Source organism: Pan troglodytes, chromosome 8, assembly GCF_028858775.2.
Source record: "Pan troglodytes isolate AG18354 chromosome 8, NHGRI_mPanTro3-v2.0_pri, whole genome shotgun sequence".
Classification (NCBI taxonomy): domain Eukaryota; kingdom Metazoa; phylum Chordata; class Mammalia; order Primates; family Hominidae; genus Pan; species Pan troglodytes.
Genome location: NC_072406.2, coordinates 61,199,141 through 61,216,045, shown reverse-complemented (window position 1 = coordinate 61,216,045; position 16,905 = coordinate 61,199,141). Strand labels below are relative to the sequence as shown.

General features: G+C 46.6%; 1 protein-coding gene across 12 annotated transcripts in view; it reads right to left on the bottom strand.

Moving 5' to 3' along the window:
• Nucleotides 1-16,905, bottom strand: part of WDFY4 (WDFY family member 4) — a 298,286-nt gene that overhangs the window by 70,422 nt on the left and 210,959 nt on the right. For all 12 annotated transcript variants that reach the window (XR_010146870.1, XR_010146871.1, XM_016918236.4 and 9 more), the window contains 3 exons: nt 15,275-15,395; nt 12,541-12,626; nt 10,945-11,007 (listed from right to left, as the gene is read on the bottom strand). Coding sequence is in view for 10 of the 12 variants with exons in the window: in XM_016918236.4 (XP_016773725.4) it covers nt 10,945-11,007; nt 12,541-12,626; nt 15,275-15,395 (270 nt within the window). In the remaining 2 variants the exon portion in view is untranslated. The remainder of the gene's footprint in view (nt 1-10,944; nt 11,008-12,540; nt 12,627-15,274; nt 15,396-16,905) is intronic.

Sequence of the window (16,905 nt, the reverse complement as noted above, 5' to 3'; positions counted from 1 at the left end):
GCTCTATGAGCTTTCTTGGCTAAACCTGCAGACCTCTGACTGGCTGTGAATGAATGAAGTTGCACTCCCATCCTATTACATTCAGTGTTTTTCCAGATCCTCATAGGAGAAATGAAATAATGGTGGCAAGTATGGGTTGGTGCATTCAATAAATCAACACCTTACTCAGCACCATGCTAGGTGCAGGGGCCGTGTCCCTTTGGGGAAAGCTTGGCTTGCCTGGTGCAAGCTGGAGGAGAGAGCAACTGAAATGAGATGGGGCAGAGCACCACTGTCTGAGGCATTCAGGAGATCCCAGTCGTGGATGTGCAGGGCTGGCCTGGCAGAGAGAAAAGCCAAAGATTCTGAGGTTGGACAGGTCTAGGTCCATGGCAGCTCTGCTTCTGACTTGGCATCCCCTTGGGCACCTAACATAGCTTAGGTTCCCTCACTCGTGAAGTGGGAATAATGCCATACCGAACTCCAAGTGTTCTGTGCCTCTAAAACAGGCAGCACATGGAGAATGTACTCAGCAGAAGCCAGTTCTCTTCCAGAACCATAACTTAGTTCATTGCAAAGCTGAAATACTACTTTGAACAGTGGTGCCAGTTACGCTAGATCTTTTGGTAGAAAATGACAGCAACCAAGTCAATCCTCACAATAGCTGAGAACCTTCTCTGGCCTCACTGTGTACCACACTCTCACACCTTCATGTGCGTAAAAGAAAAGATCAAGAATGATACCTTGAGGGAGGCTTTTTTCCCCCAGGACTTTCCTATATTGTTGGCAAGTTTGCTGAGTGGATGATGAGAAGCACCAAGAGGCATCCATCAGTGAAGTGGTATTAACTTATTTTCTTCTCACATTTTCAACCACAGCACACAGCACATTTCATTTCTTCACCCCTTGCTGCTTACTTCCTCTTGTAATGCTTAGCTATGACAACCCTATCACATTTCTAAAAACCTTGGGAGATCTAGATTCAAAATTTTCATTTTAGTTTTTCCCTTTATTAAGTGTTTTTCATTGTAGAAGTAACAGAACCACAACATACTACTAAATATAGTAGCTTAAAGCATCCATCATTCTACAGTATGTCAGCTGCAATGCTGGCAGAGTTCCTTACTAGTTATTTTTCTGTATATATTTTTATACATAGTTAAAATTATAGCATTCCTGTCATTTCTGTCCTGCTTTGAAACCCATGCTGTTACCTGGTATTAATAACCACACTTTAAAACATCTGCAAGATAGTTATTCTTGTGGATATACATAACTATAAGTTACTGTTGTACCTTTAAGTTATTTTCAGTTTTCACTAATGGGAATAGTCTTGTGATGAGAGCCTATATAACTAAAACATTTTAAAATATTTTTAATTATTTCCTTGGCATAGCCTCATTATTGGAAATATTGTGTTAAAGGGTGTGTTTTAACAATAATGTTGATACATGCCATCAAGTAGCTCATAAAAGGTTTACACACATACGCCTACCAGTAATGTAGTAGAGAACCCATTTCACGGCATCCTTGCCAGCACTGAGCACTGTCCTTCACATTTTTCTCTTCACCTAATGTCTGAAATGACTCATGAGAATCCCTTCTGAAGCTGAGGGGAGTGACCGTGTCTGAGACATGTGTGATGAGACACCATGCTGTAGGTATAGGAGCCACCGCTAGCCTGCCAGGTCTTGGACATGTCCATAAGAGAGCCAATCTGCTATTTCAGTCACTTCATCTCTGACCCAAAAGGTATAGAGTCCATGCAGAGACATATGATTGAGACAGACAGTGCCGGGTAGCTACATGATGACTTTCCATTTCAATTTCTCCCCCTTCAGACACTTTTTCTTTAGAATTAATTTTCCCTCCTTAGGTATTCAAAAGGTTCAGCAAAGGAGAGAAGTTAAGAGAAACATCAAGGTTACAGAGCCCACCTGGTGCCCAGGGTTTGCTGGTCCACGTCCTCCCTTCCCCACTGCAGCACACTTCTTGCCATGCTTGGTCCTCAACACCCTTACTTGCTGCCAACTGCTTGGCTGGCCTGACACTCACTCCAGCCTTGCTCTGGGGCTTTATCATGCTTTGTTGCCTCTTATCACACATCTCAGGAAGAGTTTCAAGTGCATTTAACTTTACCAGGATTGAGACATACACAGGCAGTGGGCTGAATTCGCCTCAATGCATTCAAGTCAGACACCTCTTTAGCCAGGAAATGCTGGCAGCAGGACGAAGCAGACTGGAGATAGAGACCAGTTAGGAGGCATCTTCCGCATCCTATTTCTTTTTCTGCCAAGGAAAAGGTTTGATGTTGGTGTTCCTTCATGCTCTAAAATACCTCAGTCACCTTTACTTCTTGGAAATTGTATTAAGCATAAAAATACTTCATAGGAAAGCCTTGGGGGTTCTCTTTCCTCAAATAAAACAAAACCCCTATTCACACTAACCTGACCATCCTGAAGGTCAGGCATGACCTTGGTGAGCTGGTGTGACCTCTGCCCTTGCTGTGTTTGCCTCTGTGGCCTGGAGCAATTGCCTCACCTTCTTGTGTCTCCATCCCCAGAATACGCTTGACATCTTCCTAGAGTAGCTGTGGCAAAATCTTGAAGACTACTCAGCTAACAGAATAAACGACTCTGAAGAGGAGAAGCCCCCAGTTAGGAGAAGACAGAGTGGCAAGTGAGATGTTCTGGAAACCAGGCTCGCCGGAGCTGGCCAAGCCACCGACTTGCTTCTCAAATTCACTTCACCTCCCTTAGCTTTAGCCCACCTGTGTGTGAAAATGACTTTGGGAAATATTTGATGTGGTTTTTAAAATGTATATAGAAAAAAATTTAAGAAAATTACAGATTATATATTATAGACAACTAAATATTTAAGACTTTAAGACTTAAAAGGCTTACTGCCTCTACATTTCACTCAGACTAGTACATCTCAATGCCAGTAGTCTGTGATAAATTTATGTAGGTATAATGAGATACTGATATGGTTTGGGCATTTGTCCCCTCCAAACCTCATGTTGAGATTTGATCCCCAGTGTTGGAGGTGGGGCCTAATGGAAGGTCATGGGGGTGGGTCCGTCATGAATGGCCTGGTGCCATCCTTTTGGTAATGAGTGAGTTCTCACTGTATTAGATCCTGTTGAAAATCGATTGTTAAAAAGACCTTGGCACCTCCCTCTCCTCTCTCTCTCTTCCTCTCACCATGTGATGCCTGCTCCCCTTCACCTTCCACCATGAGTGGAAGCACCTATACCCCAAAGCCCTCACCAGAAGGAGGTGCCGGCACCTGTACAGCTTGTAAGAACCATGACTCAAATAAACTTCTTTTCTTTATAAATTACCTAGCCTTAAGTATTCCTTTATAGCAATGCAAATGGACTAAGATACCTCAAGCAACTCCAATTTATACAAAAAGTTATATAGAAAAATATGCTAAAAAATACTATAGATAAGGTAGGATTTTAACAAATCTTTCAGTGGTGCATAGGTAGGCAGGAAAAAGAAACCAGAGAAATGAACAACAGGAAAAAAACAAAAAATAAAAATAAAATGGCAGACTTGTATTCTAACATTTTGATAATTATAATAAATGTAAACAATCTGCTTTATTTGTAATGACCACAAAATGGAAACAACCAAATTTTTCTCAATGCACAAATTGTTAAACAAACTGGTATATTTCTATCATGGAATACTACTCAGGGAAAAGAGGAACAGACCACTGATACATGCAACAACTTGAATGTATCTCAATGGCACTATTCTCAGTTAAAAAAAAATGCCCATCTCCAAAAGTCACATACTCTATGATTCCATGTATAGAACAGTCTGTAAATGAAAAAATAATAGATATGAAAAACAGATTCATGATTCCCAGGATTTAAGGATGGTGGGGGAAGACAGGGAGGTAGGCATAACTATAAAGTGGTAGCACAGAGATATCTTTGTGGTGATAAAATAACTGTGTATGTCAATTGTGGTGGTGGTTACTCAAATCTACATGTGATAAAATGACAAAGAACTATGCATAGACATGTACCAGTGTCAGTGTCCTGGTTCCGAAATTGTGCTATAGCTATATAAAATGTAACTATGGTAGAGGGGGATATTAAGTGAAAGGTGTACAGTGTCTCTCTCTACTATTTTTGCAACTGTGAATCAATATTTTGAAATAAAAATTAAAAAAAAAAACAATCTTACAGCCTAGATGCAACAATCAATAGATTCTTATACATCTGCCCAGTGCTGATTTATGAGGCACTATGGCAAGCTTAACATGAGAATCTAAAACACTGAGTCAGCCTAGATATACAATTGAGGCACAGAGTAAGGCAATTCAGGCACCTTAACCTCGGCTCAGCCGGCTAATCTAAAATTTCCCATTGTTGATCTTATTCTTGCAGATTCCTGAAAAAGTTGCAAAATAAATAGAAACTGCATGAATTCTCTATGTCCCAGGTTTTCTGGAGGTAGCTGGGCACAGGGGGCAACTAGGATGGGAGAAACCTTGAACCAGTGGGTTGCTCATCAGCATTCCTGGGCATTTGCACACCTGTTCCCCACCCCTGGTGGTGTGGGAGCATAAACGTTGTGGAAGCAATGTGGCTGGGTAGAGTTGGAAGGAAAAAGGGCAGGCTTGCTACAGTGACTGGGGCTTGCATCAGGCTTTTGCCCTGGAAGGGATCTGAGGTTACGGCTAAGGATACAGCAGAGATGAGGCATGAACCTAGTACAGCCAGACAAAGATGAACATGGAATGGGGCCAGGGCCAAGGTCTGAGCATGACCTAGGCAGAATGGCCAGGGCTCGGATGCTCATGGCCCACAAAGCCAACTGTGTGAACAAGCTCCTAGATGCTGCAGCACTGGCTGTCACTCTCATTTTGAGTCTGCAGCCAGGTGCCGTTCGCCTCTGGTCCCAGTGACTCTGGTATAGACAGAGGATATGAGTAGTTTGGTCTCCACAGTTGTGCTCCCAGGGCTTCAGTACAGCAAGAAATCCAAGGACCATGCTTCTCTACTCAGTGGTGGAGCCAGCACTACCTTTACTGGTTAAGCAATTGTGTACCTTACAGATCTGTAGCCAATGGCATGAATCTCTAGGGGGCAGGATTGAAGGAGGAGAAATGCTAGGAAGTGGAGCTTGAACTTTAGCCTCCCCCCAGCTAACTGTGGTGCCTCTGGGGTGTGGTTAATTACCACGGAAGGTCATATTCTCATGGGAATCGCATAGGTTCTTATGGTAGGTTTTCTAAATTATTTGTCTTTCATTATTTTTCAAAGATAATCTCTAAAGGAAACAATAAACTGAAAATGTTCAACTGTAAATCTTGGCACCCCCAAAATAAATTTCATTCTAAACATTATATATGAAGGATTTATACAGTTAAGAATGATTTTAGGAACAGCAAACACCCAGGTACAATCAGGCCCTGAATACAAGCACCATCTCACACCCAGTGGCTTTCTCCAGCCCGGGGATGCTTTTGCCTCAATGACATGGTGGATGTTTCCAGTTTATCCAAAAATATGTGCTGAGCCCAAGAGAGATTTGAGAGAAAGAGAATCAGATAGGCATCCTAGCCTTGTATTTCTCTGAGTTTTCTAAAATCTGGGCTCAGTATGAACTGAGGTCATTAGAAAGCAATGTAACTGAGCCAGGTATTGTTAGCTTCCCAAAGAAATGCCTGTACAAAAATAAGTGCGAATGTTAGGCTCCCATTCATGCAGAGAACTGATACAGAGAATTAGGCTCCCCAGCACTCTTTTTGTATGTTTTATTAAAAAGGAATTGCCACCTTTGTTACCCACGATCCTTTAGAGAAGAACCAAATTTGATATTCAGCACCAAGAGAAAGTATGTTCCAGAAAAAAAAAAAAAATCGCAAAAGCCTGTTTCTTATTATCTATCCCTGGAAAATAATATAAGCCAATATGATTGTTTGTTTTAGTTTTCTTAGTCTCAGGACAATTAGAGTAACTAAATCACTCCACATGACCACACCTATTTTTTCCCCTTTAAAGGAGTGTTGGGTAATTGTTAAAGGATGGTTGTACCCTGTGTTTAATTTTGAAGCTGTCTGTAGCCCTTTCTGGAAGGGCATGAGTACATTTAAGTGTGAGGATGTGTGTTTATCCACAAGTGCATTCCAGCTAGCTGCCCCCTTCCCCTGCAGTTCCTGCCATCATTTCTCCTTTTCTGATTGGTCTTTTTACATCTCAAAAATCCTGCCGGTATTCAACACCACAGAGCAGGACTCATCCAACAGCTCTAGCTGGCATATGTTAGAAGGCCCTGTCGGCTTGCAGAACCTTGCACCCCACAGAAGTCTGAACAGGCTACCATGCTGTCTTCAAAAGGTTCAGTCCTATACCATGGGGACAGGATTCATGCAGGCTTTGCAAGTATTTTCTACTTGGAATTCAGGCCCAGAGAGCCTCCTTAGCATATATATAGTTATGGAGGCAACCATTGTCACTGAAAGCCTCAGCAAAACTCTGGTACCAAAAGCTCTGATTTTCCTGTATGTGTGGGATGGTGTCCAAAGGAGCCACATGAGTCATCAAAAGCTGAAAGTTTAGGGCATGAAAATCTGTAGCCTAGGCCAAGGGTCATGGGCCAGTTGAAAACCCTCAGAACGGCACACACACCTCCTTTATAGGTAAGAAGTCCACATTCATTAGAGTGACTAACAAGCAGCTAGGCATTTTTCAAGACTCATTCTATGATTATTGCCTCCAGTGATCCAAAAGAAAAATCATCAGCTTCATTCCAGGCATATGTCAGTGGCCAGCCAAGCCCTCCTATGGCTGGGGGCCACCACTGCCTTCCCACCCTGGAGCTCCTGAAGCCACAATTGGGCTGGCAAGAGAAAGGCTGGAAAGGGGGCCACTCCGAGGAGCTGAGAGCAAGGAGAGCCACATGCTTTTAATCAATTCTTCTGTTAACATGCCCAAACACACATCAGGTGATTCTAAAATTAGGCAGAAGGATTACAATTTACTGGGCACCTACTATGAGCCCAAATCAGCTTGATCCTGAAGCCCGGGGCTGTTTATTTAGCACGGTCTTGCCACATGCCCTCACTGCATGGGTGGCCTCAGAGCCAAGGGTCAGCACTCTGTGGGGTGTCCGCATTTTGCTGAGGCTCTCCTTCCATGAACTGAGATGAGCACTCCTCTGGAGCACCAAGCACTGTTCCTAGATGACCCCAGAAGCTTCGCCAAGGGTCTCCAACCTGGAGCTGTGCTGAGACTGTGCCAGGCATGACCCAGCATAGCCCTGGAAGACCCTGCTCCAGTGGGATCAGGTAGCCATGATGGCAAAAATAATCACATTGGAAATAAAATCAGAATGGGGCTCAACTGTACCACAGAAGCAAGGTGGTACACAGGTTGGCATTGCAGGTCATCATCAACCTGGGGATGAGTAAGGAGTAATCTCCAGACATTTGACTCATCCACAGGTCATCATCTTCCTCCAACCTGGCAATCATTTCTGAGGGGCCTCTAACTTAGTGGGCACAGCTGGGGGTAAGCTCCTTTTCTGCATTCCTCCCTCTGCCCCTCCTCTACCTGCCCCTCTATATTTGGAGCAGAAGGTATGTGGAGGAAGGTAAGTGTTTCCAGGCAAGGCAACACTAAGATTCTGAGGACAAAAGACAAATAATGGACAGAGAGCTACCCACAGTCATAGGGACAGCTATGCTGTCACTGAGTGACATTACAGAATAGGTTCATCAAAGGGTGAGCTGCAGAGACAATGGAGCTCAGTGAAGTGATGTGTGTCATGATTGATGCAGCATTGCTCCAGGGAGAGAGAAAACCATCTGCAGCCCATGAGCACTGCGGCTTGGAACTTCCCTCTGCGTGGAACCATGTGTGGCCACCTGCTTTTGCTGACAACCTCAGTGCTCACCCCCTTGTGGATAACAGAACCTTGATTTTCTCAGGGAACCATACTCCCCTCAATTTGGTCTATGTAGTTGGGTGGGACTGACCCTATCCCCAGAAGCTGGGTGGGTACATCCCTCCGATCCAGCCAATGAAAACACTTGATTGGTTCTGGGATGGGCATGTAATTAACCTAACTGGGGAAAATGACAGTTTGGGAAGTTTTGCTAAAGTTACCGGGATAGAGCATGTATGGTGTGTGGTGGGATTCCTGCGTGATTGACTGTCAGTCTGGAGCTGTTGGGGGCATCGGTGCCCCTGTGATGAGAACGCCTATGAGAAATGGAGCCAGGCCAAGTAAAATCCTCCCTGAGAGAGGGAGAGCCACCACTTCCTGCAGACTTACTTGTGCCTAGTGGTCCAGCCATGCCTGGAGCCAGACCATTTTTGACCTTCAGGTAGATGCTATCATGAATCTTCTTTTTTTGCTTCAATTAGTTTGAAATAGCTTTTTACCTTGTACTGAAACAGTGCTGAGAAATCCAAGTATGAACATAAAGGCTTATATGAAACATAAACAATATGAGATCAGCAGGGCTGAAATTCAGCAGATATGCACAATTAGGACTATCCTGTTGTTGAACTATTAAACTATGCCCATTACAGTTGGTAAACAGCCACCCCAACTCCAGCGATCCACTGCTGCCCGGGTCCCCTGGACCATACCCTGGCATGCCTTGCACTTCACCACAATCTATAAAGGGTAAGTGCCTGGCACAATAGGAGCCTCTGCTAGTAGCCACTGCAATTAGTCTATTGAAGGTCATCAATGACTCTCATGTTATGAAGCTCAATGGTCATTTCTCAGTTCTTATCCCACTTGGCCTATCAACAACACTCGACCACTCCCACGTTGAGTCACTCTACCTGGCTTCCAGGACGTCTTCCACACCTACAGTTTCTGCTACCTTTCTGGCTACTCCTTCCCCATCTCTTCAGCTGGCTCTGCCCATGTCCTTACCAGAGGGTAAGTTTGGTGTGCCCAGGGCACAGTCCTCTGATCTCTTCCATGTGCATGCATTCTTGATAATCTTGCCCATTCTCATGACTTTAAACACTATTCTAAATTTATGTTTCACTTGAACCTCTCTCTTGAACTCCAAATTCATATGCCCAATAGCTCCACAATGCCTTTGAGATGTATGATAGGCATCTCAAAATTCGCATGTCTAAATCTGAGCTTCAGATAGCCACAGTGGCCCTACAGCCACTCTTCCTGTGATCATCCTCATTTAATTTTCCAATTGCTGAAGCCTAAATCCTCTGTCTTATCCTTAAGTCCTCTGTCACATACATGCATTTCTCACACTTGATTTGTCATCAGATCCCATCAAATGTACCTTTAAACATGTCCATAATCTGATCACATCATATTATCTTTGCTTTCATGTTCCTGATCCAAGCCACCATCGTCTCTCACCTGGATTACTGCAACAGCCTCCAGCAATAGCTTCCTAACTAGTCTCCAGCTTCTGCCTTTGACCCACTCCAGTCTATTCTTGGCACAGCAGCCAGAGTGATTCTTATTAATATGTCAGTTCATATCATCCCTCTGCTTAAAATCCTCCAACGCTTCCCATCTATTTGGAATAAAAACCGACATGAGAATCTTGCACCAACTATCCCCTGTGACCTCCCTCACCTCCACCCCAACTAACTCCCTGCACTCCAATTTTATAAGCCTCAGCCATGCCCTGCTCTTCCCTGGGTCTGACACACTCTTTACTTAATTAACTGCATAACATGTTTCTCCACCTTTTTTTTTCAGACGGAGTCTTGCTCTGTCGCCCAGGCTGGAGTGCAGTGGCGTGATCTCAGCTCACTGCAACCTCCACCTCCTGGGTTCAAGCAATTCTCCCACCTCAGCCTCCCAAGTAGCTGGGATTACAGGCACCTGCCATCATGCTTAGCTAATTTTTTGTATTTTTGTAGAAACAGGGTTTCACCATGTTGGCCAGGCTGGTCTTGAACTCCTGACCTCAGGTGATCTGCCCACCTTGGTCTCCCGAAGTGCTGAGATTACAGGAGTGAGCCACCACGCCCGGCCAAGTATTAATTTAAAGATTGTTTTCTTGATAAGGGCTTCACTTGCCACCTCATCTAAGATTTCAATGCCCACCTCTATCTGCTTGGTTTTTTACACTTACACTTATAATTATCTAATATGCTTTATAGTTCACTCATTTATATTGGTTTATGTCTGTCCTCCTGGTGAGAATGTGAACTCAATAAGGACAGGGGATTTTTTTTTTCTATTTGCTTGTTGCTCCATCAACAAGCAAATACCATGTATCACAAGCTATTAATAAATAATTTTGAAGGAATTAGCGAGACCCATTTTATACTGATTATAAATATCTTGAATGTCATTCCTGGGGACACCCTCTTGATTGGTCCCCACACATTCCTGTAGAAAACCAGCTACCACCTTCTTCTAGTCTCACCCCGACTGAAATAAAAACACCTACTGATCCCTAAGTGGCCTTCCAGAGAACTGGGTAGCTGGAAAGGGGACCTGGCGGGGGTTGGGGGGACTGCAAGCAATTCATTCACTGGGAGAGACGCCCCATAGCACAGATTCCTAAATTAACGTCTGATTCGCACACCATCTTGTATGAATTTAGCTTCTAAGCGTTCAGAAACCCTCATCACAGGAGGGACAGCATGGGATTTCTCACACACCCCCACGGGAGGGCCTGACCTCCAAGGCTGGGCCTGACTCCACACCTCTGCGCCACCTGCTCAGTCACCAAAGGCAGAGGATGGCTTCCTGCCACTTGGGTCTGAAAAAGCCACAGGGCATGTGAGACTTCAAGTCTGTTCACAGAGGTTTAACTGGCAGAAGGAATTTCAGGAGTAGGATGAAGGATGTATAGGAATAGGAGAGAGAAAAATGAGGGAAACAGTTGGGCATGCTCTCTGCAAGACTTCTTTAGAGTGGGATGAGGCAGAGGAGGAACATCAAAGCCAGGGCAGTGCCATGCCCAGAAAGCATGGCTACCCGCCATTACCTTAGATTGAGGTGGTCCTCCGAGGCGGCTTTTCCCTTCAGGCTGGGTTGGAAAGAGCAGAAGCTACATGAAAAGGGAAGGGATAATTCCATCAGCAGAGTCAAGACCCTTTCTCCTGCTGCAGAGGCATTTCCGGAGTCAGGCAGGAAGCTGGGCTCATTATTGCTCCCCCTCGCTCCATCCTTCCCCCAGGTCGAACACCAGGCCTGGGTGTACCTCTGAGGCAACCCTCAGCACTCTCTGGCATTACACACTATTGCCTTAATACCAACAATGACAACAATAAAACAATAATTACTTAGGCAGTGTGTGTGAGGTACCGCCTCTGGGCCAGGCACTTGACAACATTGCCAATGTCAACAACCCTGCTGTATATTCCAGTGCGTTGCTGTGAGGACAAATGCCATCTTAATGCCAGGCTCCTTGAGCCGAGTGGGTAGTGGTTGTGGAGTCCGCATTAGGCCACCTTCACATCCTGAGCTATGGAGGTGTAAGATTTCTAGATCAACTGCGAAAAACTTTGTTTAATGAACAGAAACCATAGGGGGAAATGAATCAAGTTTAATGGGTTGTATGTCTGCTTGTTTGGTTTGGTCTAAACTAGGCCTTGAATATAATTTTAGGGGGCAATCTAGCAGCAGCATGGAAGAACCGCATGAGCAGGCTCACCTGAGTCCAAGGAAGTGCGCCTAGAACTAGCACAAAAGCCTCTCTACAGTTGTTTTTCTCCACCCTGGCCCTGCCTCTTGGATGCAGTAGTGGGCCCTGGGTGCCAGTTCCACAGGGCCACTAGAAGGCAGGGCTTGAATTTCTGAGCACAAAATAGGCTCCTTGGTCAGCGGATATCAAATCTCACCTCAGAACTTCCAGCCCACATGGAGCAGCACATAACCACTCCCTCTGTTAATCAGCCTCTCTGTGGTCTATAATGATGAGGAACTGACCTTCCTTTCTGTTCTTTGTAGATTCACTACAAACCAATCTACTGATCTATAACTTTAATGGTAATAAAAACAAATAACCATGGTATTAAGAACTTACACACTGGCTTAGATTTCTTAAACTGATCCATCTGGAGAAAGAGAAGTTAACTACAACAGCAGGCTTCTCTCTTTAAGAAAAAACATGTTCAATGCACATGTGGGAAATCAGTTGTTTGGAATTCCTTCCAATGAAATACGAAATTGGAGCAACTAAAATTGGCAACTGGGATCAGAAAGAAAGATTAAGCCAAAAAAATTACTTGGAAAATTAGAAAATAAAGCCAGAACATTCTGGAAGGCCCATTAAACAGCCAGTTCCTTAACTCTGTGGTAGCTGCGTAATTTTTTTCTCACTTCCTGTTCTATGCCACTTCACTTCAGGAAAATGGAGCCTGCTTCCTAGGACTGAAGGAAGGGCCTTCTCTGCCTGTTCCCGTACATCATTTCATGACTTGGCAGTTCTGCAGGCCAGCAGTGCCTCCCTGGGCCCAGCCTGAGTGGCGTTCACTGTGGGTTGAGAACACTTTTCCTGAGCACAGAGCTGAGTGTTCTCTGCCCCTCTGCTCTCAGTTCAGGATCAGTTTCCTCAGAAGGAGGATTTTCAAGCTCTTACCTTTTAAAGGCCTTACTCCGATCATTGTTGTAGAAGACAAGAAACTTGGAATATCCATTGTGGAAGAAGATCTCCAGGGCGATATCCTGTGAAGAGAAGCCCCTTTTAATGCTCCTGATATTTTGTGGACTAGAGACGCCCCAGGGTGACACAGCTGCTGGAAATGGGTCATTGCGGGTCTCCGTGTCAGAAGACCCTTCCTGGGTGGTCCTTTTGAGTTCCCGCGGTAGGAAGACCTTCGTGACAGGGATGGGGTGCTTCTGCAGAATGTGTGGGAGGGCAGGGGGCCTGACCACAGCTTGGAGTTCTGTTGAAGCAGGAAGCAAAAGGTCCACTCCCAGGGCAAGCGTGAGGCAGACATGAGAGAAAGCACCCATGCCATCCTCAGACATTTTCACTTCTGAGTTATGGCATGGGTGAGCCAGGGGGTCAACTTACCAGAAACTGAACTAGGGAAGCTAGTTCAGTGGGTGCAGTTGGGCAGCATCGTGGGTTGATCTACAGACTTAAGCAGCACAGGGTCCCCTGCCCAGGCCATTTTGATGTGGCCCCACTGGCATAGTAAAGTTTTTGTCAGGGGTACTTCCTTAATGCCTAAATTAAATGCACATAACTATCTTTTCTTTTTTTTTCTCCCATCCTTGTTTCCTCTCTAACTCCCTTCTATTCCAAGCTATGTAAATAATAAACTTGGAATAAGAGATAGAGTGAGTTACCTATAAGATAAGCCTCAGGGATGAGATGAGGCCAAGGAGAGAGAATTCCCAGGGCTGAAGGGAGAGTTAGGGAGAGATGAGACCTGTACATGGAGGGAAGGATGGGGTGGGGTAAGGTTCAGACTCAGAGGTGGGTACTGCACCCAATAGCAGAGTCCTGTCCTGCATCTACCTGGCTGGAAGTGAGTTCTCAAAGTCCAGTTCATTAACTCTCCTGAGCAGAGAGAAGGTATCTGCAAAGAGGTTCCATACCTTCTCTCCTCTGCTAGTGGACAGGAGACTCTTGGATTTTTTTCTACAAATAGAAATATAAATAATGTGCAAAACAGGAAGTGAATGCAGAATTTGTGGAGGGTACAGCTTGCCCTGGATACCTTGAGTGCCAAGCTCTGCCTTTCTCCTGGGAGAATCCAGGGATGGACAAATGGTGGCCTTGCTCAAAAAGCTCTTCCTTTGGCTTCCACCACTTCAGGTGAACCAACCCTCTGGAAACAATCACCATGTGCTTGGGGAAAAAACCCCACTGACTGATACCTATCTGCTACTCTATATAACATGTAAGGTAGACATATAATCCTAAAAAATAATTTTGAGTACCTATTTTGTGCCTAAAATTGTACTCAGTGCTGTATGTATAATAGTGGAAAGGCAGGACATGGCCTCCTGCTCACTGAAGGGCAAGGAAACCAGAGAGGTGCCCACAGGAGCTAATGTGGCAGAGCTGAGGTGGAGATTGGCCCAGACCCAGCAGCACTGCCCAGAACCATCAGGGCAGGGCTGCTACTTCCACTCTGCTCTTCCTGCTCCCTCACCCTGCAAAGGCCCTCAGGAAGCTCAGGCAAAATGAGAACTAACTGTGTTGCAGGCAAAAGCAGCAGAGGGAGGAAGAGTGCTCATTAGAGGGCTAGAGTGGAGCTGCTGGCAAACCCTTGACAGGAGGGCAGCTGGGGCCTTTCAGGAATTTCCCCCACCTTAAAGGCCACCCTGAGCTTCAGTTTCAGAGAATGATAATGAGCCCTCTTGCAGGAGGGGTCACTGGATGATCAATGACCTACCTACAGAAAATAGATTTACAAATGAAAAATGTCTAGTTCATCTAGGCCAAGCACTGCTCTCTTGCTGGCCTTTGGAACTAACAGTGATCCTGTAGAGAGGGTGGAAAGAGATCCTGACCCTCCTGTCACGTGGTCCCCAGGATCCCCTTTTCTGCCAGCTGCCCTGGAGGCCCAGGGACTGGGGATGCAGCTTTGCTATTGCTGAGCTTGAGGTAATGAAGGCAAGATGTGTTTGATGTCACTGGGGGCCCCTGAAGTTTACCCTACTCCCTTTGCTGCTCAGGTGATGTTTCTAGAAAGTGTGATCTATCTGTGAAGTGGGATGAGAAGTGGGAGGTTATGACCAGCTTATGGCTGAGCTTTTCCTCTGAAAGGAGCCACCATCTCTGTTGCATGCCTGGCTAAGCCCTTGAAGGTATGGGTGAGGCACTGAAAGATCCTAGTTGGAGGGGGCAGCTGGGAGATCCCTAAACCACTTGGCCCCAGAAACAGGGCCAAGCAGGAGCTTGGCAATAGGCGAGCACCTTGGGGAGAAAGGGGGAGAGTATGTCAGCAAGGGAGGTCTTACCCCTGTGGGCAGGGCAGGGCAGAGGGCACTCTACTCCCAGTTATCAGCTCTACTGGGAGGCAATGTATCTGTCCTGCCCTGCATTCCTAAATCTCCAAGGCAGCTCTGGGCTATGTCAAGAGCAAAACAGCGAAGCAGCTAAATCCTAAAAGACACAGCAAAAGGCCCAACAGCCAAAGACAAGGACTGCAGAGTGGAGCAGAAGTCAGAACTCCCACCTGGGACCAGGGCCACCACAAGCCCAGGGAACTCGCGGGTGTCTCCTTAAGGGCACTGGGCTGTGCATAGGCACAAAGAAGAGTCACAGAGGTGTGTCTCTGGATGGCTCCTGGACCACCTGTCCCATGGCCCTGCCTCTCGCAGGCCCCAGGCGTGCTAGCACCCAGTGTGCTTACCTGCAGGAGGAAGCGAGCCTGCCGTAGCTCCCGCATGTCAGCGTAGCTGTGGCACTGGCACGAGTAATGGTCAGTGGACCTGTCTTTGCTGCACAGGTTGAAAATGAACGGATCGCTGATGCTGAAAAGGAAACAGGCATGCAGGGCACATGTTCAGACATCAGAGTGAGGACACGTGCAGGCTTCTTCTTCTTCCTGCCCTCCACCAGCCCCACCCACATTTCCAATGACACATCAGAGAAGTGCGGTGGTCACTGCCAACCAGTGTGCTAGCCCTACTCATCTGAGAAATCCTTGCTGAGTGCTTGCCCATGTCAGCTCTAGCACTGGCCGCTGACACGTGAAAGCTGCCCTGCCCTGGAGGAACAGGGTGGGGTGTCAGCCTCACCAGGCCAGGGGACAGCAATATGACGGCACAGTTTCCAGGATGATGCTGACAAAGGGTATGAGGGTCGGGGTGAGAAGGCCCCTGGGTGAGAGTGGGGGCCAGCAGGGAGGGCTTCATGGGTCCTGTGCGTGACTGTAAACCATGCCCAGGAGCCCTCGTGGGTTCCTGTGGCCTCTCTTCCCTGGCTCCCCCATGCCCAGGCTGGCGCTGTGCCAGTTACCTCTGCCCAGGCATGACAGTCTCAGCCCCAGGATACTTGCTGTGCCACACACCTTAGTCCCTCTGCCCAGGTGTTCTCGTTTTGTATTGAATGACTTCTTTCCCTGGCAGGGCTGAGAGGCTGGACAAGGTAACTGAGTCAGGTGTGGCCTGTGGCTGCCACAGGGACTGGCAGGACTCAGACCCTTCATGGCAGGATTGGGGAGTACAGAGCACTTGGCAGGGAGGTTTGAGGGAAGTCAGCTGACTGTGAGACTGAATGCAAACCAGAGTTAGGAGGGGTCAGGCACCACAGGGAAGAGGAGGGAGGGGAGCAGAGGAAGGCAGAGAGGCCGCTGGCAAGGCATGAGGACAGGACCTGGAGCTCATCTGCACAGCGCCTGCATCCTGAGAGGCTGCCCAGCCTGGCCTGGGCCCTGGCAACCTTCAGGATGAGGTCTCTTCAGAGGTGAGTGAGGCTCTCACTGAGACTGTAGAGTGATGTCTCGTGTCAAACCAGGGAGCTCTTCAGGACCCTTGGCCTGTCTCCCTGACATCTTTGGCAGCCCTGAGAGCTATCTGGCTCTCAGCTGAGCTGCCCCTAAAAATCTCTGACTCCCAGTGGGGCCATAGTGGTAATTCTTCTTCCTACCCTTGGCTTAGGTCAAACCACATCCCAGGTCAAGGTACTGGTGGGGATGACATAGCCACTCATCTGTGCTCCCAGCATCCATGCTAACAGGAACCACAGCAAATATCCTTTGCCCCTTGGCGGCATGTCTGACTGGCCTCTCTCCCCTGCAGACCATACAAAGGCACAGGCCTGAGCTGCTGGGTATACCCAGCCCAGGACAAAGAGGTGTACTGAATTCTGAAGCGATTGCTCAGTCACACAGCAGAAATAACTTCCTGAAAGCCAGAGCTCATTCAGTTTGCAAGACCCAGGCTGGAGAGAGAAAATGTAGGGAGTGCATCTTAAAATTCCCAGGCCAGGCCTTGAGTAGTGAGAAGCAATCTTGGAGAGCTGATAAGGGACTCACTGAAA